This window comes from Oncorhynchus tshawytscha, linkage group LG06 (genome assembly GCF_018296145.1).
Source record: "Oncorhynchus tshawytscha isolate Ot180627B linkage group LG06, Otsh_v2.0, whole genome shotgun sequence".
Lineage (NCBI taxonomy): Eukaryota > Metazoa > Chordata > Actinopteri > Salmoniformes > Salmonidae > Oncorhynchus > Oncorhynchus tshawytscha.
This window is the reverse complement of record NC_056434.1, coordinates 16517049-16543696: the sequence shown is the minus strand read 5'-3', so window position 1 is coordinate 16543696 and position 26648 is coordinate 16517049. Positions and strand designations below refer to the sequence as shown.

The 26648-nt window shown below is 40.7% G+C and overlaps 1 protein-coding gene across 3 annotated transcripts in view; it reads right to left on the bottom strand.

Moving 5' to 3' along the window:
- The window catches only part of LOC112252129 (cAMP-specific 3',5'-cyclic phosphodiesterase 4C), a 172534-nt gene extending 146909 nt beyond the window's left edge, over window positions 1–25625 (bottom strand). Inside the window, exons 1-3 of one of the 3 annotated variants that reach the window (XM_042323023.1) lie at window positions 25411–25625; window positions 12474–12542; window positions 7845–7903 (exon numbers count right to left, since the gene is read on the bottom strand). In XM_042323023.1, coding sequence (XP_042178957.1) covers window positions 7845–7892 — 48 coding nt within the window. In that variant the 5' untranslated portion in view covers window positions 7893–7903; window positions 12474–12542; window positions 25411–25625. Of the gene's footprint in view, window positions 1–7844; window positions 7904–12473; window positions 12543–25410 lie in introns of those variants that run through there. The other 2 variants (XM_024423099.2, XM_024423100.2) reach the window with 2 other exon arrangements.
- Between the last annotated feature and the right edge of the window lie 1023 nt (window positions 25626–26648).

Below are 26648 nucleotides of genomic sequence, written 5' to 3'. Positions count from 1 at the left end.
GACAATAAAAGGCCACTCTAAAATGTGCAGTTTTGTCACACAAGACAATGCCACAGATGTCTCAAGTTGAGGGAGCTTCCAAATTGGCATACTGACTGCAGAAATGTGCACCAGAGCTGTTGCCAGATCATTTTATGTTAATTTCCCTACCATAAACCGCCCCCAATGTTGTTCTAGAGAATTTGGCAATACATCCAACTGCCCTCACAACCGCAGACCACGTGTAACCATGCCAGCCCAGGAACTCCAGATCCAGCTTCTTCACCTGCGGGATCGTCTGAGACCAGCCACCTGGACAGCTAATGAAACTGTGGGTTTGCACAACCAAAGAATTTATTCACAAATTGTCAGAAACAGTCTCAGGGAAGCTCATTTGTGTGCTCATCGTCCTCACCAGGGTCTTGACCTGACTGCGGTTCAGTGTTGTAACTCACTTCAGGGGGGCAAATGCTCACCTTTGATGGCCACTGGCACACTGGAGAAGAGTGCTGTTCACGGATGAATCCCAGGTTTCAACTGTACCAGGTAGAGGGCGTCGTGTGTGCGAGCGGTTTGCTGATGTCAACATTTTGAACCGAGTCCCCCACTGCGGCTTCTTTCATGGTCTGCATACTCAGACATTTGGGATGCTCTGGATCGACATGTACAACAACGTGTTCCAGTTTCCGCCTACATCCAGCAACTTCTCACAACCATTGAAGAGGAGTGGGACTACAGCTGTTGCGGTGACTGTATTACCGTCACACCGGCGGACACGAGACATGAAGGCAGTCAAATTTCACGTGACCGTTTAGTCACGGTAAATTAGGCTTCTCCAAGCTCTGATGCTGCTGATGGCTTACCAAACTTGCTAACTGCCTGGTACTCAGCACTCTCCTGTCCCTCTAATCACGCTGACATCAATGCAAATGTAATCGAAAATCTAAATCAAACACCTCATGAGGGCCCATGAGCTCATGTTGCGCAACATTTCTATAGGCTATGCAACTGCTGGAGAAAACAGGGTAATGGCCTCTATTAAAAAGAGTACCCATCAGCCTTCTATAGGCTAGGCCTACTATATATATTTCTCAACTTTCCTAAAATTAAGCACATTGCTTCTCTTTACAACAGGAGTATAGCCTACCTGGCTGGCATGAAAATGAAAAAAGGGAAAAGCAGTTCTCCATTCGCTATTTAAGTACATAGATGACAAGTATTTTTTCCCCTGCCCCGATACAGGTGCAATAATGGTCCATTCTGAATCAAAAACAAATGTCACATATACACATATATGATTAAATCAAGAATAGTCTGATGGGTGACAATATTAGCCTATCACTTGTGAATAATATATTATCACTTGTAAATGATGCCCAGCGTAAGGCAAGAGACAATGCCTTTTTTTTGGCGACTTTTTCTAATCATTGTTGCACACCTCATGTAGCCTAGCCCATAGGCCTATATGTTTTAGTAAGGTTTGTATCACAAATAAAGTGGCCAAATAACGGCCACTGGCGGCAAAAGGCAAGGATTTTTTAAAGGTGCATTATGGCCACAAAGGGGATGCCGCCGTCAATTTCAAGGCATATCAAGTGCTTGTCAAATTGTGAATGAGTGACTGATGAATTGTGTACAGCCTGCACAAAAAAACAATACAGAGCTCATGACTTTCAAGTGACTGAAAACAAAAATCATCATTAGTCTCATCATTGAGCCTTACAAGGTATTACAAATCTTTAAACCTGTCTAAAATAAACAATGGATTTTTTCTGAAGGTGTAGACTATATTACATTGATTCATTAGACTTTTTCAAATGTAGATGTTCCAAAGGTCTGCATCAGTGGCTTGTAAGCTGTGTGGAAGCCAGGAGCTGCTTCAATTGTTTGTTAATTAACGGTAAATTACCGTGAGACCGAAAGTTATTTGCTTGACAATCACCAGCTAACGAAATTTTGTGAACGCCACAGCCCTAAGCGGGACAATATTCCACACGCAGGCCACAATCAACCGCCTGATCAACTCTATGCGAAGGAGAAGTCACACTGCATGAGGCAAATGGTGGTCACACTAGATTCTGACTGGTTTTCTGATCCACCCCTACCTTTTTTAGGGTATCTGTGACCAACAGATGCATATCTGTATTCCCAGTCATGTGAAATCCATAGATTAGGGCCTAATGAATTTGCTGATTTCCTTATATGAACTTTAACTCAGTAAAATCTTTCAAATTGTTGCATGTTGCATTTACATTTCTGTTCACTGTAGTTACAGCCTTTTGACAAATAGTATGAAGACATTCAGTCACTGAGCAGTTAGAATGGATTCGCACAACAGGGCAATAACTGCAAGGGTTCAAGGTATCACCTCAACAGGAACCAGTGACTGTAATATGTAACTGTGTATACATGGTCGAAAACAATGTCAGACCATTTGGAAAGGGTGAAATAAGTTCACTACAAAAAGCCTCACAAACAACCACTGCCAAAAACACAATTACCAGATTGACAAAGTGGACTCAGCTCCAGACATCTATTTTCCTAGACCTGGCCGCCCGGCTAAACAGAGCAATCGGGGAAGAAGGGCCTTGGTCAGGGAGGTGACCAAGAACCCGATGGTCACTCTGACAGAGCTCCAGAGTTCCTCTGGGGAGATGGGAGGACCTTCCAGAAGGACAACCATCTCTGCAGCACTCCACCAATCAGGCCTTTATGGTAGAGTGGCCAGACGGGAGCCACTCCTCAGTAAAAGGCACATGAGAGCCCGCTTGGAGTTTGCCAAAAGGCACCTAAAAACTCTCAGACCATGAGAAACAAGATTCTCTGGTCTGATGAAACCAAGATTGAACTCTGCTGTGGGGATGTTTTTCAGCGGCAGGGACTGGGAGACTAGTCAGGATCGAGGGAAAGCTGAATGGAGCAAAGTACATAGAGATCCTTGATGAAAACCTGCTCCAGAGCGCTCAGGACCTCAGACTTGGGCTTCGGGACAAGTCTCTGAATGTCCTTGAGTACCCCCGCCAGAGCACAGACTTGAACCTGATCGAACATCTCTGGAGAGACCTGAAAATAGCTGTGCTGTGACGCTCCTCATCCAACCTCACTGACCTTGAGAGGATCTGCAAAGAGGAAATGGGAGAAACTGCACAAATACAAGTGCGACAAGCTTATAACGTCGTACCCAAGACGAGGCTGTAATCGCTGCCAAAGTACTGAGTAAAGGGTCTGAATACTTATGTAAATTTAATATTTCAGTTTATTTTTATTACATTTGCAAACATTTCTAAAAACCTGTTGAGAGCATCCTGATGGGTTGCATCACTGCCTGGTGTGGCAACTGTAGTGCCTTGTGGTCGGAGGCCGAGCAGAGGGTAGTGCATACGGCCCAGTACATCACCAGGGCCAAGCTTCCTGCCATCCAGGACCTCTATACCAGGCGGTGTCAGAGAAAGGCCCTAAAAAAATGGTCAAAGACTCTAGCCACCCTAATCATATTCTGTTCTCTCTGATACCACACGGCAAGCGGTATCAGAGCACCAAGTCTAGGTCCAAGAGGCTTCTAAACAGCTTCTACCCCCAAGCCATAAGACTCCTGAACATCTAATCAAATGGCTACATCAAATTACTATTTTAAACTGCTGCTACTCTGTTATTATCTATGCACAGTCACTTTAATAACTCTACCTACTTTTACATATTACCTCAATTACCTCAACTAACCGGTACACCCCCCCGTATGTAGTCTCGCTATTGTTATTTTACTGCTGCTCTTTATTTACTCCTTACTTTTATTTCTTATTCATATTTTTTTTTTAACTGCATTGTTGCTTAGGGACTCGTAACTAAGCATTTCACTGTAAGGTCTACTCCACCTGTTGTATTTGGCTCATGTGACTAATAACCTTTGATTTTATTTTAAATCGTTATTGTGGCTCGCTTCGCACAGGTGTGGATGGCAGAGTTGTTAGTTTGGCACTGTTTATCAGCACACGTGGACTAAAATGACAAGACAGGAGAAGGAGTTTAGAAAATGACACAAATATTAATTTCAGTGTCTTTAGATATTTTTGTCAGATGTTACTATGGAATACTGAAGTATAATTACAAGCATTTCATAAGTGTCAAAGGCTTTTATTGACAATTACATGAAGTTGATGCAAAGAGTCAATATCTGCAGTATTGACCCTCCTTTTTCAAGACCTCTGCAATCTGCCCTGGCATGGTGTCAATTAACTTCTGGGCAAAATCCTGACTGATGGCAGCCCATTCTTGCATAATCAATACTTGGAGTTTGTCAGAATTTGTGGCGTTTTGTTTGTCCACCCGCCTCTGAGGATTGACCACAAGTTCTCAATGGGATCAAGGTCTGGGGGGTTTCCTGGCCATGGACTCCCTTGGCTGAGAAACAACCCCACACATGAATGGTCTCAGGATGCTTTACTGTTGGCATGACAGAAGACAGATGGTAGAGCCCACCTTGTCTTCTCCGGACAAGCTTTTTTCCGGATGCCCCAAACAATCGGGAAAATGAAAATATGACTTTACCCCAGTCCTGAGCAGTACAATCCCTGGACCTTTTGCAGAATATCAGTCTGTCCCTGATGTTTTTCCTGGAGAGAAGTGGCTTCTTTGCTGCCCTTCTTGAAACCAGGCCATCCTCCAAAAGTATTCACCTCACTGTGCGTGCAGATGCACTCACACCTGCCTGCAGCCATTCCTGAGCAAGCTCTGTACTGGTGGTGCCCCGATCCCGCAGCTGAATCAACTTTAGGAAACGGTCCTGGCACTTGCTGGACTTTCTTGGGTGCCCTGAAGCCTTCTTCACAACAATTGAATCGCTCTCCTTGAAGTTCTTGATGATCTGATAAATGGTTGATTTAGGTGCAATCTTACTGGCAGCAATATCCTTGCCTGTGAAGCCCTTTTTGTGCAAAGCAATGATGACGGCACGTTGACAGAGGAAGAACAATGATTCCAAGCACCACCCTCCTTTTGAAGCTTCCAGTCTGTTATTCGAACTCAATCAACATGACTACCTGACATGATGACTCCTTGCTGTCCCCAGTCCACCTGACCGTGCTGCTGCTCCAGTTTCAATTGTTCTGCCTCATTATTATTCGACCATGCTGGTCATTTATGAACATTTGAACATCTTGGCCATGTTCTGTTATAATCTCCACCCGGCACAGCCAGAAGAGGACTGGCCACCCCACATAGCCGGTTTCCTCTCTAGGTTTCTTCCTAGGTTTTGGCCTTTCTAGGGAGTTTTTCCTAGCCACCGTGCCTCTACACCTGCATTGCTTGCTGTTTGGGGTTTTAGGCTGGGTTTCTGTACAGCACTTTGAGATATCAGCTGATGTACGAAGGGCTATATAAATACATTTGATTTGATTTGATGACAGAGTAATCTCCAGCCTTGTCCTTGTCAACACTCACACCTGTGTTAACGAGAGAATCACTGACATGATGTCAGCTGGTCCTTTTGTGGCAGGGCTGAAATGCAGTGGAAATGTTTTTTGGGGGATTCAGTTAATTTGCATGGCAAAGAGGGACTTAGCAATTAATTGCAATTCAACTGATCACTCTTCATAACATTCTGGAGTATATGCAAATTGCCATCATACAACCTGAGGCAGCAAACTTTGTGAAAATTAATATTTGTGTCCTTCTCAAAACTTTTGGCCACGACTGTACGGTGTCCAATTGTCAGTCGGAACCGATAGCAGCACCATGCAGGTCCCCTAAACAGGGGACTCAACATCTAAGAAGTTTCAGTCACTCAAGAGTGATTGCACATTTATTTCTCTTGCTAGGTGAAAATATAATAGTCTAGTCTAAAACAGTTGATCAAGTAGATAACGATGTTAGCAAGCATTTTCTTTTCTTTTGACAGCATGCTGCTGGCTGGTTGCAACCTGATCTTATAGCATTTCGTATTATTCCGTACATAAATCCGTAAATAAACCATTTAGTATGTTATGTTTCGTATGGTATGCATTCATTTGTGGTTGTCCATCATCCATTTCAAATTATATTTACCATTTACAATTTGTATGACATGTTACAAATTGCAATCCGTTTGATCTAAGCCACCCGAGCCAGAAAATGAGGTCCAGAAGGTGAGGTCAGTACAAAGCTTGGACCGAGAGACTGAAAAACAGTTTCTATCTCAAGGCCATCAGACTGTTAAATAGCAATCACTAGCGGCCTCCAGATTCAGAAACTACATCAAATAATTAATTAACAGTGCTATAGCAACCCATTTAAAGTGCTGTATACTTGATGGACAAACAGACTGTTTTGATGTTCTTTTGAAGTCTCTTTCCCTTTGTCCAGCTGCTGCGACTGAGTTTTGAGTTAAGGGGATGAGTACTGTCCTGTAAAAAAGCTTTCAAGTTTTAGGAAGATGAGTTGTGTACACAGGTTGGTGGCTGATTCTTGATCTATACCAGTTATACTTCCCGCCGTCTTAATTAAGCGCTGAAGTTTGACTTGGTCTTGCACTCGCACGTTTACAAACATGAATATCAGACCAAAGGACAGCACACTCTGCAGAGCAGATTTATAGAACATTTGTAAGATATGGTGGTGGACATTAAAATGGTTCAGTTTGTGTTTTAAAAAAAATCCAGCGCTTTTGTTTTCTTAACATTTATTTGTTGAAAGGTTCTCTGTCAAAACCTTGAAGAGAGGCTTGGTCTGCGTGAAGGAAACCCAAAACAGCAGTGTCATATGCATATTTAAAGAATTTGTGGGCTGAGTCAGAGGCTTGACAATTGTTTGTGTACAGTATCGGTGAAAGTACACAACCTTGAGGGGCTCTTGTATTCACCATTCCAGATGTAGAGATGGTGGAGTTAAACTTCACTTGTTGAGTACGGTTCACAAGGAAACTGTTAATCCACGTGATCAGTAGAGAGTTGACATCCAAATTCACCAGCTTATCCACCAGTAGATGGGTAGGATGATAATCTCGCTACTGAAGTCAATGAATACAATTTTCACTAGGCTATTTGCCTTTTCTAAATGTTCGTAGATGTTGTTCAGAATGACCAATAACTCAATATACAACAGCCCTGGAGGCATGGTAAGCCAATTGGTGTGAATCTAAATTGGGATGAGAGACCAGAGAGAATGTTTAATTATTTTTTCAAAACATTTCATTAGGTACAGATGTCAGGGCTACAGGGCGTAAGTCGTTATTTTCTTTTGGCCTGTTGTTTTTAGGTACTGGGACATTCAGCCACTTCTTCCATAAGTCTGGAACTATCCCACTGTTCAGTGATAGCTGGAACAGCTTCTGGAATGGTAATGCGAGCTGGTATGCGCATGCCTGAAGTGCCTTGCTGCTGAAGCCGTCTGGACCATATGATTTGTGTGTGTTGACACGTACCCTGCCCTGAACTTAGTCACTAGCCGGCTACCACCCGGTTACACAACCATGCAGCTTAGAGCCTGCTGCCCTATTTACATAGACATGGAACACTAGTCACATTATTAAACGCAACACTGGTCACTTGAATAATGTTTACTTACTGTATTCTAGTTAAGGTCATCCTATTCAGCTATTGCTGTACATATTCTATTATATCCTACGTATTCTTCAGATGTACTACATATTCTATCCATATAATGTCCATAATGTCTATACATCCCATCACGTATATACAGTACCAGTCAAAAGTTGACACACCTACTCATTCCAGGGTTTTCTTTATTTTTACTATTTTCTACATTGTAGAATAATAGTGAAGACATCAAAACTATGAAATAACACACATGGAAACATGTAGTGACTAAAAAAAAGTATTCAAACAAAGCAAAATATGTTATATTTGAGATTCTTCAAAGTAGCCACCCCTTACCTTAATGACATCTTTGCACACTCTTGGCATTTTCTCAACCAGCTTCATGAGGAAGTCACCTGGAACGCAATTCAATTAACAGGTGTGACTTTTTACAAGTTCATTTATGGAATTTCTTTCCTTTTTAATGCATTTGAGCAAATCAGTTGTGTTATGACAAGGTAGGGGTGTTATAGAGAAGATAGGCCTATTTGGTAAAAGACCAAGTCCATATTATGGCAAGAACAGCTTAAATAAGCAAAGAAAACTGACTAAGACATGAAGGTCAGTCAATCCGGAAATTTCAAGAACTTTGAAAGTTTCTTAAAGTGCAGTCACAAAAGCCATCAAGCGCTATGATGAAACTGTCTCTCATGAGGACCGCCACAGGGCAGGAAGTCCCAGAGTTCCCTCTGCTGCAGAGGATAAGTTCATTACAATAACTGCACCTCAGATTGCAGCCCAAATAAATGCTTCACAGAGTTCAAGTAGCAGACACATCTCAACGTCAAGTATTCAGTGGAGAATGGGTGAATCAGGCCTTCATGGTCGAATTTCTGCAAAGAAACCATTACTAAAGGACACAAATAAGAAGAAGAAACTTGCTTGGGCTAAGAAACATGAGCAATGAACATTAGACCGGTGTGTCCCTTGAGCGATACGGCATCCCATCTGGTTCACCCCGAGTGGGACTATCATTTGTTTTTCAACATGACATTGACCCAACACACCTCCAGGCTGGGCTATTTGACCAAAAAGGAGAGTGATGGAGTGCTGCATCAGATGACCTGGCCTCCACAATCACCCAACCTCAACCCAATTGAGATGGGTTGGATGAGTTGGACCGCAGAGTTAAGAAAAAGCAGCCAACAAGTGCTCAGCATATGTGGGAACTCCTTCAAGAGCATTGGAAAAGCATTTCAGGTGATGCTGGTTGAGAGAATGCTAAGAGTGCGCAAAGCTGTCATCAAGGCTATTTGAAGAATCTCAAATATAAAACACTTTTTTGGTTACTACATGATTCCTTGTGTTATTTCATTGTTTTGATGTCTTCCCTATTATTCTACAATGTAGAAAATTGTAAAAGTAAAGAAAAACCCTTGAATGAGTAGGTGTAGTAGCTAATCAAAATATCAGTCTGCATTTATTGATTAATCCCAGCATGAATAACACCATATAGCTAGCTATATACAGTAGCCTAGGTTTGTTCACATACACATCTTATGACTGGCAGTGGCAGCATGATGCAAGCAGCTGTGTTGTTGCCGAGCAATCAACCCCATATTATAACTGAGTTTCGGTTAAAAACTGTTAGCATGGTCAGAAATGCTACAAAAAGGAAGCACATAGTTGGTGCGGAAATAAATTAGCATGCGAGAGCGATAAAATATAAATGTAATAAAATCTGTTGCACCTACAAATTTTGTCAATCTGGCATTTTTTAAAAGTCCAATGGGAACTTTATGGATGCTATAGTCTCTTTTTAATCTGACGTCTAGATTGGTGTAGGTTCAGCACAATAAATACTCTTAAACATAAATTGCTGATGACCCTGTTAAAAAAAATCTGGTATGTGGTTGTCGGTAACTGCCGGATGGCTCATGATGAGAGGCGAGGAGTGTGTTCACCTCCAATCAAGTTCATTTGCAAATTGTCATAGAGATGTGTGTCATATTGGCTTAGATATGATGGTAGGGAGATTTGAATTTAACATTGAGCTTCAATCAATTAATATATATTGTGGGGGCAATAATAAGATCATGGTTCAGGGTAATGGAGGACACCAGATGCTTCACTGTATGCCATTCTGTCGGTTCTTGGTACAGTGCATGTTTTTGGCTCAGATAGGGAAGTACAGACAGTGAGACTTCCCTTGATGTGCCATGGCTTTGTGACAGCAGAGACTTTAAACCATGTGGGCCCACTGGGAAGTGCTATGCACAGAGTGGCACTGAGGACTGACTGTGCACCCATCTGCCCAGTAATGTACAAACAATACAAACGTACACACCGTCAATAAGACACACATGCACACCCACACATAGTGTTGTCACTTAGGAAGTAAGGAAGCACAGGAAACAAAACATGAAGCGGACTGAATTTCACCCAGAGTCCCGTTTATTTAGCAAGCTATAGCAAACAATATTTTACAAAGTAGGTAATAAAAGGACTATAGAGTTTAGTCTAGTTTTTTTTTTACTAGTAAAATATGGTATTGTTATACTGGTATCGTGACAACACTACAGCCACCCACATGCAAAAAGAGAGGTTGAGACCGAGATAGGCCGAGAGTCAAATAACCCACACCCACCCCATTTATTATCAAAACCAAACACCTTAAAGCAAAGTCATTGACTTTATTAGGTTGTTGTCCCCCAGCTGAATTTCTGATGACATTACCACAGGAGTAATCGAGTGTGAAACTGACTTTTTATTCAGAAAATAAATATCGATTCATAAAGTCATCACACGTTACGAGAGATAAGATCACCTGTGGGCTCCACAATAATTACCTCCAGCCACTAGTGAGGTTGATAAGAACCATTTGCTTACCGTACTGTTCAGAAGGATGCAAGCACCTTCACCTGCATTTGTAACCACTGTTGCATTCTGAGGGTAGCTATGTTTCGAATGGCAGGATTTACATACAGTGCCTTGAGAAAGTATTATTCACTTATTCCACATTTTGTTGTGTTACAGCCTGAATTCAAAATGTATTCAATTGATTTCCTCTCACCCATCTACACACAATACCCCATAATAACAAAGTGAAAATGTATATAAAAAAAATGCAAATCTATTGAAATGTAAAAAATGTAATACAGAAATAAGTACTCAAACCTGAGTCAATATTTGTATTAGCACCTTACACAGAAAGACTCACATCCGTAATTGCTGGCTAAGTCTCTAATAGCTTTCCACAACTGGATTGTGCAGCATTTGTCCATTATTCTTTCCAAAATTCGGTTGTTGATCTTTGCTAGACAACCATGTTCTGGATTTTCAAGTAGATTTAAGGAAAAAAATTAAACTCTGTATTGGATTTGCCCCAAACATAACACTTTGTATTCAGGACAAAAAGTTAATTGCTTTGTCACAATTGTTACTTTTGTTGCAACAGGATGCATGTTTTGGAATATTTTAACTATACAGGCTTTCCTTTCACTCTGTAAATTAGGCAAGTATTGTGCAGTAACTACAATGTTGTTGATCCATCCTCAGTTTACTCCTATCACAGCCATTAAACTCTTTTTAAGTAACGATTGGTCTTTAGGTGAAATTCCTGATCGGTTTCCTTCCTCTCCGGCAACTGAGTTAAGAAGGACACCTGTATCTTTGTTGTGACTGGATGGTGTATCAATACACCCAAAGTGTAATTAATAACTTCACCATGCTCAAAGGGATATTCAAGGTCTGCTTTTTTGTAATTTTTCCCCATCTACCAATAGGTGCCCTTCTTTGCGAGGCATTGGAAAACCCCCCTGGTCGTTGTGGTTGAAGCTGTGTTTGAAATTCACTGCTCGACTGAAGGACCTTACAGATAATTGTATGTGGGGTACAGAGATTAGTTAATTTTTTCATGAGTATGTTAAACACTATTATTACACACAGTAATTCCATGCAACTTATTAAGGAAATCTTTATTCCTGAACTTATTTAGGCTTGCCATAACAAAGGTTTTGAATACGGACTGACTCAAGACATTACAGCTTCTCATTTTTATTACATTTGTAAAAATTCCCCAAAACATAATACCACTTTGACATTATGGGATAGCGTGTGGGTCAGGGACAATTTTTTTCCCCTTCAATTTAATCCATTTTAAATTCAGGCTGTAACAACAAAATAGGTCAAATAAGTCAAGGGGAGTGAATACTTTCTAAAGGCACTGTAAATGAGCATATACTGTTGCTATTTTAAGTGTGTGTTTGTATCACTCTTTCTTACAGCTCCACCTCCTGGGGAAATCAGCAGGAGGTCCCTTGACTAAATGTCATAATCAAAATAATTGATTCCATTAGCGGGAATGGAAAAACCCGACAGAATGAGAACATGAGCTGTGGCGTCAAGAGGTCTCATTAGTGTTACATGTGCAAACACCATTATTTACTTAAGGAAATTCAACTCTTAATGAATTCAACCTAATTAATTCACAGCTCTCATCCTCTCTTTTCCATTCAATTATGCGAGAATGAATAGAATAACTTAATTTTCCTCCATGGGAGGACACAAACCTCCTTGACACCTCAAAGATGACATAAGAGCCTTTTAGTCTCGTGAAATCATTTCACCCTGCACCCCAGAGGTTCAGAGGGCTGTGTGTGCGCGTGGTTTGGAACTGCAGAGCCCTGTGTCACGAGTGAGGAATGCCCTGGAGGCACAGATAAGGCTTTATGACAGTGGCCTTTCATGTCCACCCACAAGCACAAATCGCACACATACTTGAGCAAGACTTTTGACGGAGATAGTAATGCATTAACACATAGACAATTCACAGCCAGTGATGCAATAAAGAGCAAACAGCACAATCGGCTGTGATTCATGTTTTATGATTATCGCCCAAGATTATCGCACAAGGAGCTTCTCAGGGCGATAAGGTAGGGAAGGGGGGGGGTGATGGGAGGGAATACAGCTTTGACTCATAATTACCTCTGTCGACGGCCTAGCCATTGACGCAGAAGCTCTGGGGCACCTTCACCCGGTGTGGTAGGACTGCAGCTGAGGGAGGCAAACAGAGTTGGGTTGCGATACATTTTCTAGTCCCATATTTCATGCTTTACTTATACAGCAACAAAAGAAAATCCATATTTTAAAAAAGCGCAGAATATCTTTATTCTCAACATACCTCATGAAAAAAAGTTGAATATTCTCTTTCAATAGGACCTATGTGGCTTGTTTCCATAGCAGTGAATGATAATGATAATAATGTCTATGATTCATGATATGCATTGATTTGATTGCTCCTTGGAATGAGAGTCAATATGACAACCTGCAAATCCCGTGTGGCTTGTGTGGTTCGGCGGTTACAGCCGCTGACCACGGAACACATGTATGCCAGAGTTCGGTATGGGTTCAAATCCAGCCCACTGACGTTTGACTCATCCTCCCAGGTCTTTCCAACATTTTATTATCTCTTCAATAAAGCAAAAACAATTTACAAAAAATGGGACTGCCCCACTCCTTAAAAAAAATACATATATACTGTGAATTCAAAATGCAGACCAACTTATTACAAGACATCTAGGCCTATCTATTTTGAAGGTCTGTCCTTGTCTTTTAAATAACACAATACAGTTAATGCCTAATACTGAACTAGGGAAGGGCATGACATTTTTTGACTGTTCCAGTACTCACATGATTTATTTCCGAGTACACAAATTATTATTTTTTTTACAACACAAAAAGGTCCACACGCACTGGAAAAAAAACAAGTGCACATTTATCTAAAGGCCTATACCAACAGTGAGCAACAATGCCTAATTTATCATAGCATTACAGATAACAAACTGGCCATTGAGTGTATATGGGGAAATGTAGCATTTGTTAGGTACACCATCCCGTTCACGAAAATAGTTTGCTCCTCCAGACAGTGAGTCATGTGGCCGTGGCCTGCTATAAAAAAAAACAATGCACCAAATACAACACATACAACAGGTGTTACCGTGAAATGCTTACTTACAAGCCCTTCACTGTTATTTTTCTTAATTGCATTGTTGGTTAAGAAAATATTTACTAAATAAACTCAAGTTTAAAAAAGTAAACAATAACAAGGCTATATAAAAGGGGGTACCGGTGCCTAGTCAATGTGCGGGGGTACAGGTTAGTTAAGGTCATATGTACATGTTGGTAGGGGGAAAGTGACTATGCATAGATAAAAATAAAAAACACAGCAAGTAGCAACTGCGGGAATACTTTTTTTTTTAAAGCTAATAGTAGGGGTTTGATTAATTGTTCAGCAGTCTAATGACTTATGGTGGAAGCTGTTAAGGAGCCTTTTGGACCCAGACTTGGGGCTCCGGTACCATCTTCCATGCGGTAGAAGAGGCTTGGGTGGCTATAATGCCAAATGCCGAGCAGTTGCCATTTAAAAAAAAAAAAATGTAATTTTTTTAACCTTTATTTAACTAGGCAAGTCAGTTAAGAACAAATTCTTATTTTCAATGACGGCCTAGGAACAGTGGGTTAACTGCCTGTTCAGGGGCAGAACGACAGATTTGTACCTTGTCAGCTCGGGGGTTTGAACTTGCAACCTTCCGGTTACTAGTCCAACGCTCTAACCACTAGGCTACCCTGCCGCCAGAGGTGATGCAACAAGTCAGGATGCCCGCGATGGTGCAGCTGTAGAACTTTGAGGATCTGGGGACCCATGCAAAATCTTTTCAGTCTCCTGAGAGGGAAATAGGCATTGTCGTGCTCTCTTCACAACTGTCTTGGTGTTTTCGACCATGATAGTATGTTGGTGATGTGGACACCAAGGAACTTGAAGCTCTCAACCAATTCCACTACAGCCCAGTCGATGTGAATAGGGGCGTGTTAGGCCCTCCTTTTCCTGTAGTCCACGATCAGCTCCTTTATCTTGCTCACATTGAGGGAGAGGTTGTTGTCCTGGAACCACACGGCCAGGTCTCCGACCTCCTCCCTAAAGGCTCTCATCGTTGTCGGTGATCAGGCCTACCACTGTTGTGTCGTTGGCAAACTTAATGGTGGGTGTTGAAGTCATGCTTGGCCACACAGTCGTGGCTGAACAGGGAGTACAGGAGAGGACTAAGCATACATCCCTGAGGGGAACCAGTGTTGAGAATCAGCATGGCAGATGTTTTGTTGCCTACCCTTACCACCTGGGAGCAGTCCAGGATCCAGTTGCAGAGGGAGGTGTTTAGTCCCAAGGTCCTTAGCTTAGTGATGAGCTTTGTGGGCACTATGGTGCTGAATGCTGCGCTGTAGTAAATGAATAACATTCTCACATAGGTGTTCCTTTTGCCCAGGTGGGAAAGGGCAGTGTTGAGTGCGACAGAATGTGTCGGGGTGATATGCGAATTGGAATGGGTCTAGGGTTTCTGGGATGATGGTGTTGATGTGAGCCATGACCAGCCTTTCAAAGCACTTCATGGCTAAAGACGTGGTGAGAGTCAGTTAGGCAGGTTATCTTAGCGTTCTTGGGCACAGGAACTGTGGTGGTTTGCTTGAAACGTACAATACTGTTCAAATGTTTGGGGTCCTTAGAAATGTCCTTGTTTTTGAAAGAAAAAAAAAAGAGCTTTTGTCCATTAAAATAGCATAAAATTGATCAGAAATACCGTGTAGACACTTAATGTTGTAAATGACTATTGAAGCTGGAAAATTTCTGATTTTTAATGGAATATCTACATAGACGTAAAGAGGCTTATTATCAGCAACCATCTCTCTTGTGTTCCAATGGCACGTTGTGTTAGCTGATCCTAGTATAATTTTAAAAGGCTAATTGATCATTAGAAAACCCTTTTGCAATTATGTTAGCACAGCTGAAAACTGTTGTTCTGATTAAAGAAGCAATACAACTGTTCTTTTTTACACCAGTTGAGTATCTGGAGCATCAGCATTTGTGAGTTTGATTACAGGCTCAAAATGGCCAGAAACAAAGATCTTTCTTCTGAAACTCATCAGTCTATTCTTGTTCTGAGAAATGAAGGCTATTCCATGTGAGAAATTGCCAAGAAACTGAAGATCTCGTACAACGCTGTGTACTACTCCCTTCACAGAACAGCGCAAACTGGCACTAACCGGAATAGAAAGAGTGGGAGGCCACGGTGCACAACTGAGCAAGAGGACAAGTACATTAAATTGTCTAGTTTGAGAAACAGATGGCTCACAAGTCCTCAACTGGCAGCTTCATTAAATAGCACCCGCAAAACACCAGTCTCAACATCAACAGTAAATTAGGTGACTCCGGGATACTGGCCTTCTAGGCAGAGCTCCCCTGTCCAGTGTCTGTGAGCTTTTGCCCATCTTAATATTACATTTTTATTGGCCAGTCTGAGATATGGCTTTTTCTTTGCAACCCTGCCTATTAGGCCAGCATCCCGGAGTTGCCTCTTGCCTGAAATTCATGACTTCTGGTTGGGGTATGTACGTATGGTCACTATGGGGATGACATCATCGATGCACTTATTAATGAAGCCGGTGACTGATGTGGTTTGCTCCTCAAGGCTACTGGATGAATCCCAGAACATATTCCAGTATGTGCTAGCAAAACAGTCCTGTAGCTTAGCATTCGCATCATCTGACCACTTCCATATTGAGCGAGTCACTGGTACTTCCTGCTTTAGTTTTTGCTTCTAAGCAGGAGATATATAGAATTTATGGTCAGATATGCCAAATGGAGGGCAAGGCAGAGCTTTGTACGTGTCTCTGTGTGTGGAGTAAAGGTTGCCTAGAGTTTTTTTTTCCTCTGGTTGCACATGTGACATGCTGGTAGAAATTAGGTAAAACAGATTTAACTTTCCCTGCATTGAAATCCCTGGCCACTAGGAGCGCCACTTCTGGATGAGCATTTTCTTGTTTGCTTATGACCTTATACAGCTCGTTGAGTGCGGTCTTAGTGCCAGCATCAGTTTGTTGTGGTAAATAGACAGCTACAAAAAAAACATAGATGAGAACTCTCTTGGTAGATAGAGTACCACACTACCTCAGGCGAGCAAAACCTATAGACTTTTAATATTAGAGATTGCGCACCAGCTATTATTGACAAATAGACATCCCACCTTGTCTTCCCGATGCACAGAAAACCCAGCCAACTGTATATTATCCATGTCATTGTTCAGCCACAGCTCGGTGAAACATAAGATATTACAGTTTAATGTCCCTTTGATAGGATAGTCTGGAACGGAGCTCATCCAGTTTATTCTCCAGTGATTGCATGTTGGCCAATATGACGGATGGTAGAGGCAGGTTACCCACTCGCCAACTTATTCTCACCCATCAACCAGATCCGTGGTCTCTGTATCCCCGTCTTCTCTTCATGCAAAGGACAGGGATTTGGGAATGGTCCAGGAGCAGCAGTAAATCTTTAGCGTCAGACTCAATAAAGAAAAAGTCTTAAACCCGTCCGAGGTGAGTAATTGCTGTTCTGATACCCAGAAGCTCTTTTCGGTCATAAGAGCCGGTAGCAGAAACATTATGTACAACATAGGAGCACGTAAAAACGGCAGCCATCACCTCCGGCTCCATTCTTCTAACAGGCAGAACGGCATCGAGGAATTCAGTTACTGTTCGATTGAATGTTAGAATGGGCAAAATGAATTACTTAAGCAGCTTGGACCATGGTATGATCGTCGGTGCCAGGCAAGCCGGTTCTAGTATCTCAGACGGCTAGCCTCCTGGTCTTTTCACACACAACAGTGTCTAGAGAATGGTGTGACAAACAAAATAAATCCAGTCAGCAGCAGTCCTTTTGGCAAAAACAGCTCGTTAAAGCGAGAACTCAAAGGAGAATGGCAAGAATCGTGCAAGCTAACAGGCGGGCCACAACAGGAAATGAACGGCGCAGTACGACAGTGGTGTGCAGAATGACATCTCGGAACCCACAACTCGGCGGTCCTTGTCACAGATGGGCTATTGCATCAGACGGCCACACCAGGTTCCACCCCTATCAGCTAAAAACAAGAAAAGTGGCTCTAGTCACCACGCGATCACCAACACTGTACAATTGAGGAGTGGAAAATTATTGCCTGTTCCGACAAATCTCGGTTCCTGTTACGTCAAGCTGATGGCAGAGTGAGGATTTGACGTCAGCAGCATGAGTCCATGGCCCCATCCTGCCTGCTGTCAAGGGTACAGGCTGGTGGCGTTGGTATGTTTTTCTGACACACGTTAGGTCCCTTGATACCAATTGAGTAACGTTTGAATGCCACAGCGTATCTGAACATTGTTGCTGACCAGGTGCATCCTTTCATGGCTACAGGGAGGTGGTCCGACCCAGTACTAGATGGGTGTACCTAATAAACTGGCCACTATTGTATATTCAGTCAATAAAAATGCAAGTGCCACTTAAGATTAATTTATTGAAATCTTAATATCAACTGGTTATGTCGTGGAACCCAATCTTCAAGAAGGCAGTAACCCCAGCTGTGGCGCTTGCTTGTAGAAGCCTATGTCTGTGCAATGGCATAGCCTTGCTTTATTAATTTAGCAGACAAGACAATCTGATTTCCGGAGCACTTATCATAGTCAAAACATACATTTTATAGTAAAAAAACATTATGTAATGTATCAGAATAAAATAGAACAAAATGTTTTTCCAAATGAAAAAAGTTGCGAAGTAATGCGCATCTCGAGTCTGGAACAGTTATTCTCAAAGAGTGATCACTTGAAACAGGGCTCAATTATGCAAGTTGAAAGAAAGAAAAAATAAGAAGAAAAAAAATTCAGGGTTACAAACTAAAATCCTTCTTTTCGATATAGAGACTTTGAATTGAGTTTATTCTGCCAGTTCTTTGGAATTTTCTAAATGTATTAACAATTCCACATTGTACACTGCATGATGATGAATTACGGCCATGACATCGAAAAATAGACTTCCCGCAATTATTCAAAAACTGCAGTTTGTTGTTGGAAGACATTTTCCTACTTCAATCAACCAGTCCATTTTGAATTTCTGATAAAACTGTTGTCATTTAGCAAAGAATGTAGCTTGTGTATCCCATAAGTTTGATACTTATAGACATTTATTTCTGTAGGCCTAACAGGAGCTTGTGTGTGCGCAGTCGGAACACAATTGAGTAAATGAGACATGGAGGGGAAAGGGATTTTAGGGAGAGGATCTGTGTGATGCTTGGCTTCTTTTGTTGTGACCCGCAAATCAACAAGTACAAATGGAACACCAGAGTCAAAGCAAATAAATGTTGTCTTCAAGACAAAATTTCACTTGCCAGGTCAGGCAGCCACAAAGCACATTTCACCAAATAGTAGTACAGTATTAAAGATGGTTAAAGATCGAGCTTTGACGTCCGTTCGAGTACTCGTGCCCATCCCTTCACTGAACACACTCTTAAATATTAACCATGCGCTCTCTTTACCCCTTATAACAACTGCACAGGCCCCATATTAACATCCACAATCAGGTGTCATAAAAATACACAAAGGAACTCTTTTGAAGTTCTCTGCGTAGTGACGCACACCACTGTTTCATAGCAGATATGTTTGTTAATTCCTAACAGGGCTAACCTCAGCATGTCAAACCTTTAGAAGGTGATAAGAACTGCAAAACATGCACAATGTCTTGACTTATAAGCAGGACAAACATTCACATCCTTTTTGGATACTGTACGACTACTAAGGATAGATACAAATGTTGGTTGAACTAAGTTAGCCAAGCCAATCCCAATATCATTAAGGTTTAAAGTCAAATAGAATTGTCCCTAAGCAAAAGATGCATGTGTATCATAAAGTTTGGGCTGTGAAAGATAGTGATAAGACAACATAAGCAGCAACACCCTAAGATTGGCACTGAAATTACCATGTTCTAAACAGTGCCCTCCATACTATGCCACGGAAGTTATGTAAAATAAAGTTATCGTACCTAGCATTTATAGTGCCTTCAGAAAGTATTCATACCCCTTGACTTATTCCACATTTGTTGTGTTACAGCCTAAATTCAAAATTAGTTTTTTCCCCCTCTCCCATCATCTACACACACAATACCCATAATGACAGTGAAAACATGTTTTTAGGAATTTGTAATATATAGAAAAATAAATACCAAAATACCTAATTGACATAAGTATTCACACCCTTGGTAGCAACTACAGTTGTGAGTCTTTCTGGGTAAGTCTAAGAGCTTTGCACACCTGGGTTTGCACATTATTATTTTAAAAAAATGTCAAGCTCTGTCAAGTTGGATGTTGATCATTCCTCGACAGCCATAGATTTTAAAGCCGATTTAGGTCAAAACTGTATTCAATATCGTCCTGGTAAGCAACTCCAGTGTATATTTGTCTTTGTGTTTTAGGTTATTGTCCTGTGAAAAGTTCATTTGTCTCCCAGTATGTTGGATAGCAGACAATGAGGTTTTCCTCTAGGATTTTGCCTGTGTTTAGCTCAATTTAGTTAATTTTTATCCTACAAAAAAAACTCCCTTGCCGATGACAAGCATACCCATAACATGATGCAGCCACCACCTGCATGAAAATATGAAGAGCGGTACTAAGTGATGTGTTGTTTTGGATTTGCCCCAAACATAACACTTAGTATTCAGGACATAAAATTTATTTGCCAAATTTTTGGACAGTTTTACTTTAGTGCCTTGTTGCAAACAGGATGGATGTTTTGGAATATTTGTATTCTGTACAGGCTTCCTTCTTTTCACTCTCTCATTTAGGTTAGTATTGTAGAGTAACTACATTGTTGTTTACTCCTATCACAGCCATTAAACTCTATAAATGTTTTAAAGTCACCATTGGCCTCATGGTGTAATCCCTGAGCGGTTCACTTCATTTCTGGCAACTGAGTTAGGAAGGACACCTGTATCTTTGTTGTGAATAGATGTATTGATACACCATCCAAAGTGTAATTAATAACTTCACCATGCTCAAATGGATATTCAATGTCTGTTTTTTAAAATCCATCTACCAATTGGTGCCTTCTTTGCGAGGCATTGGAAAACCTCCCTGGTTGTTGAATCTGTGTTTGAAATTCACTACTTGACTGAGGGAGTTTACAGATCATTGTATGTGTGGGGTACAGAGATTAGGTATTGATTTAAAAAAAACAATGTTAAACACTATGTGTCTATGCAACTTATTATGCGACTTGTTAAGCAAATGTTTACTCCTGAACTTATTTAGGCGTGCCATACAAAGGGGTTTGAATACTTATTGACCTAAGACATTTCAGCTTTTCATTTTATATTCATTTGTAAAACTGTCTAAAAACACAATTCCACTGTAATTATGGGGTACTGTGTGTAGGCCAGTGACACAATCTAAATGTAATACATTTTCAATTCAGGCTGTAATACAACTCAATTTTGAAAAAGGAGTGTGAATACTTTCTGTAGTCACTGTATATTGTTTAGTTTCCCACATTACATCTCTGTATCAAATTAAAGCCTGCAGTTTTGTGTTTGACATCAATTTCCAAGTAGTGTCTGTCTGCTAACGTCATCTGATACTGTAGCTCCAATGATGGTGAAACCAAATACATTTCTCTCTTCATTAAACATCTAGACTGTCACACAGGTTGCCAAACTACAAACAGCGCATATTTGGGCATCAGTTTAGCAAATATCCACTAAGCAAGCAGTTAAGCTTAGACTGCATCTTTTGTTTGACGGTTAATGGGAAAATCTGTTGAAAAGTAGTAGTAGCCCCCCATCTAAAGGACACACAAGGTAATCTTTCAAATCAAGGAGTGCTGGTACCGAGTCAATGTCAGTAGTCTTTCTCAGAAGACTACCATATACTGTGCATCCTTTACTGAACAAAAATATAAAACAAACATGCAACAATTTCAAAGATTACACTGAGTTACAGTTCACATAATGAAATCGGTCATTTGAAATAAATTGATTAGGCCTTAATCTATGGATTTCACATGACTGGGCAGGGGTGCAGCCATGGGTGGTCCTGGGAGGGCATCGGGAACCCACGTAGCAGCCAGGCCCACACACTGGGGAGCCAGTCCCAGCCAATCAGAATGAGTTGTTTTTCCCACAAAAGGGATTTATTACAGACAGAAATACCAACCCCCCTCAGATGATCCCACAGGTGAAGAAGACAGATGTGGAGGTCCCTGGGCTGGCGTAGTTACAAGTGGTCAGCGGTTGTAATGCTGGTTGGACGTACTGCCAAATTCTCTAAAATGACGTTGGAGGCGGCTTATGGTGGAGAAATGAATATTCAATTCTCTGGCAACAGCTCTGGTGGACATTCCTGCAATCAGCATGCCAATTTCACACTCCCTCAAAACTTGAGACATTTGTGGCATTGTACTGTGTGACAAAACTGCACATTTTAGTGGTCTTTTGTACTGAGCACAAGGTGCATCTGTGCACAAAATTTAAGAGAAATAAGCTTTTTGTGCATATGGAACATTTCTGTGATGTTTTTTTCCAGCTCATGAAACATGGGACCAACACTTTACATGTTGCGTTATATTTTTTGTTCTGTGTAGTTACTGCCCCTCACAGTAATTGAGTACTGGGAAATTCCACGGTAACGGAATTATGCAGGGACTGATTTTTTATTCGAAAATGTATGCCGAACATAAACCCCTGATTTAAAAATAATAATAATAAACCAGACAACTCCATGCACAATGACTACTTTGAACAGTTTACACAGTAAATTTTAAGAAACATCTACTGGAAAAACTGTGCAGATGCAAAGTTTGGTAAAAGAAATATGGTCAAATCTCCCTCAGAATAAAACTGAGGGAGATTTTACCACAACTCCGTTACCACGCCTTGAATCTGCACAGTTCTTCCGGTAAATGTGTTTTTGTAAAATTATATGTGGAAATTGTAAAATAATATATGTTTAAATAGTCCTTGTGCGTAGCATTCTTGTCAAAATAGTGCTCAGAGCTCCAAATAGTAAGTTGCCACATGTTAAACGTTTTCCAATTCAAGAGGTACTACAATAATGACTTGCTTACAGTAGACAGATCAGACAGGGGAATTCTGCCTCTAAAACAGTAAATTGTTGTTAACTACATACGTACAGTTGAAGTCGGAAGTTTACATAAACTTAGGTCATTAAAACTCATTTTTCAACCACTCCACAAATTTCTTGTTAACAAACTATAGTTCTGGCAAGTCGGTTAGGACATCATTCTTTGTGCATGACACAACTAATTTTTCACAACAATTGTTTACAGACATTATTTCACATATAATTCACTGTTTCACAATTCCAGTGGGTCAGAAGTTTACATACACTAAGTTGGCTGTGCCTTTTTAACAGCCTGGAAAATTCCAGAAAATTGTCATGGCTTTAGAAGCTTCTGATAAATGATGTCAATTAGCCTGAGTAAATTGGAGGTGTACCTGTGGATGTATTTCAAGGCCTACCTTCAAACTCAGTGCCTCTTTGCGTGACATCATGGGAAAATCAAAAGAAATCAGCCAAGACATCAGAAAAAAATGTAGACCTCCACAAGTCTGGTTCATCCTTGGGAGCAATTTCCAAACGCCTGCAGGTACCACATTCATCTGTACAAACAATAGTACGCAAGTATAAACACCATGGGACCACGCAGCCGTCATACCGCTCAGGAAGGAGACGCGTTCTGTCTCCTAGAGATGAACGTACTTTGGTACGAAAAGTGCAAATCAATCCCAGAACAACAGCAAAGGACCTTGTGAAGATGCTGGAGGAAACAGGTAAAAAAAATAGTATCTATATCCACAGTTAAACGAGTCCTATATCGACATAACCTGAAAGGCCACTCAGCAAGGAAGAAGCCACTGCTCCAAAACCGCCATAAAAAGCCAGACTATGGTTTGCAACTGCACATGGGGACAAAGATCGTACATTTTGGAGAAATGTCCTCTGGTCTGATGAAACAAAAATGGAACTGTTTGGCCATAATGACCATCGTTATGTTTGGAGGAAAAAGGGGGATGCTTGCAAGCCGAAGAACACCATCCCAACCGTGAAGCACAGGGATGGCAGCATCATGTTGTGGGGGTGCTTTGCTGCAGGAGGGATTGGTGCACTTCACAAAATAGATGGCATCATGAGGATATATTGAAGCAACATCTCAAGACATCAGTCAGGAAGTTAAAGCTTGGTCGCAAATGGGTCTTCCAAGTGGACAATGACACCAAGCATACTTCCAAAGTTGTGGCAAAATGGCTTATAGAGTTAAGGTTTTGGAGTGGCCATCACAAAGCCCTGACCTCATACCTATAGAAAATCTGTGGGCAGAACTGAAAAAGTGGGTGCGAGAAAGGAGGCCTGCAAACCTGACTCAGTTACACCAGCCCTGTCAGGAGGAATGGGACAAAATTCACCCAACTTATTGTGGGAAGCTTGTGGAAGGCTACCCGAAACGTTTGACCCAAGTTAAACAATTTAAAGGCAATGCTACCAAATACTAATTGAATGTATTTAAACTTCTGACCCACTGGGAACGTGATGAAAGAAATAAAAGCTGAAATAAATCACTCTCTCTACTATTATTCTGCCATTTCACATTCTTAAAATAAAGTGGTGATCCTAACTGACCTAAGACAGGTAATTTTTATGTCAGGAATTGTGAAAAACTGAGTTTAAATGTATTTGACTAAGGTGTGTGTAAACGTCCAGCTTCAACTGTATGTGACCCAATGTGAAATGTGTCTACAGGATGCACAGGGACATACCACAGACCATGCTGCCCACACTGCATACCCATCACAAAATGATCAGAATAGCTACAATAAAATATCCTGAATGGGACACAGGGTTACAATAGGTTACAAATGTTGGCTTTAGTTTCTTTGCACTGCATACAAACTCCAGCAGAGGCTGAGGACCTTCTGTTTATACTCAATCCGCAGAAATTTTGTGAACTAACACTCGCCCCCTAGCTCTGACTTTGCTGGTCGTAAGTACATTTTTCCTCAATAAAGTATCTTAAGATGAATGCAGCACTAACTAAGTCGCTCTTGATAAGATTACTACAATGTGAGTGAGTGAGTGAGTGAGTGAGTGAGTGAGTGAGTGAGTGAGTGAGTGAGGACAAGATGGAGCAAGAGAACAGAGGGAAATAGAGATCAAAAGGAAGCAGACAGTTGAACAGAAAGACAGGAAGATAAAGAGGAGTGGGAGAGGGGGAATGTTTTTGAGAAATGCATTCCAAATTCATATGGTAATGTATGAATTCAAAAAAGCACTTATGAGCTGTTCATAAAAATGTATTACGTTCAGTACACAATCTAAACAGTCTTCAAACAAACATATTGCCAAATATAATCATCCATGTTAATTATGCTAGCACAATCTAAAGTCTCTGAATTTAACAGAATCTCTTAAATTAAAGTAGCCTGGCCAATAATGTGGCCCAAGTTACATGGAAGGGACAGATATGAAAGGATAAGTTTTCTGAAGACTAGTTTCGAAATAAATTAGATTTCACTAGGCTGCTATAAATATACGACCACTGATGCGTAATTAATGTATAACTAGCCGTACACCAAGACATAATCATATATATATATATATAAAAATAAAGATACGAATGAATTATTGGACCTATAGATCTATATTACAATCTTATTAAAATACCATGAGAATGTTGATTAAATATAAACAACTGGATAAAGAAAACAAGACACATAAGTGACTCCACCTGCCAGAATTGATTAAGGCAAGTAGGCTAATCTTCAGTGAGTGGAAGACATATTTTGAAATGAAAAGTGTTTAAAAACAGCCATTGTGTAGCTAATTCCCCATACACTTGAAGTAAAAACATTTTTTTTAAATAAAAAGTATATTCAATACCCATTTGATTTAGTTCCTTATCGAATACAAATCACACATTTCACTGCCTGTTTTCGAAATGTAGGTCTTACTTTTTAAAGTCTCGCGCCGTCGAGAAACATCTTTGAAAAGTTTCACTTTCTTACCTTTGGTCGCTCGACTTCTTGAGTATTTAGAGAAGAAACCCACGGCAATTGCAGGTTATGAAGGAATATTTAGTTCTGGTCTCTTCATTGAAGGTCGTTGTCTTTATCATACATTTTATTGCTTTTACTTAGACTTCAAACTCCGTGAATGCTGCTTTCGTTGCGAATGACGTTGATTTAGTCACATGCCAGGAAATGTTTGTGGATGTAAACAATGTAAGCGTGCAACCAATGATTTATATATATACTAGATAACTATTTGGGGGCGCTGGGTTGAGGCCACTGCGCCTCCATCTTGGCACTCCCCCACCGGTATAAAAAATATATTTTTGAAGCTACAGAAATGCACGTATTAATGTCTACATTCGTTTTTTTACACATGTATTATATTACAGACAACTTAATGCATACTTTTAAAGTATATTATGTGAGCTAAAAAATTTTTTTTAAATCCTTAAAGTATAATTTTATGTACATTACTAATGTTACTGTCCCCAATTCAACAAAAAAGATAGTTACTTAAATACATGTAATTTTGTCCTTGAAACATTTAATTTAAATACTGTAGAATTCCATTCATTCCTATGGAGGACTGCTCCTACTGGGGAGTGGCAATATGACCGACTGGCGCCTTCAAAGCCTGTTAATGGCCAACACATATCGAAAGCAAGGCAGGGTTTATATGTCATTGCGTGCAACCAAGCGGACACGCTGTTCAGCCAAATGATGGGAGGCTGGGAGGGCAACTTTGTTGCAAATGATGTACAGTAGCTGAAAAGTGAGAACTTTGTTGCGTAGTGACGAGTTCAACTAATTATTCACTGTCTTGTCAATGACAAGCCTGGAGTTTATTGAGAAAGTGGTCTATTATTGTCGGGTAGCCTAGTGATTAGAGCGTTGGACTAGTAACCGGAAGGTTGCAAGTTCAAATCCCCGAGCTGACAAGGTACAAATCTGTTGTTCTGCCCCTGAACAGGCAGTTAACCCACTGTTCCTAGGCCATCATTGAAAATAAGAATATGTTCTTAACTGACTTGCCTAGTTAAATAAAGGTAAAAATAAAATAAATAAAAAAATTGTCAATTTTCCAGGCTGGCATCCGACCTACTTTAGTTTACAGGTAAACAAGTCTAAAAATAAGCCTACTGCCTGGCTGTTTATGTGGTTCACTAAAAAGGATCTTAACATAATATAACCCTACCACTAATCATAAGAGAATATATATAGAGCACTTTGTG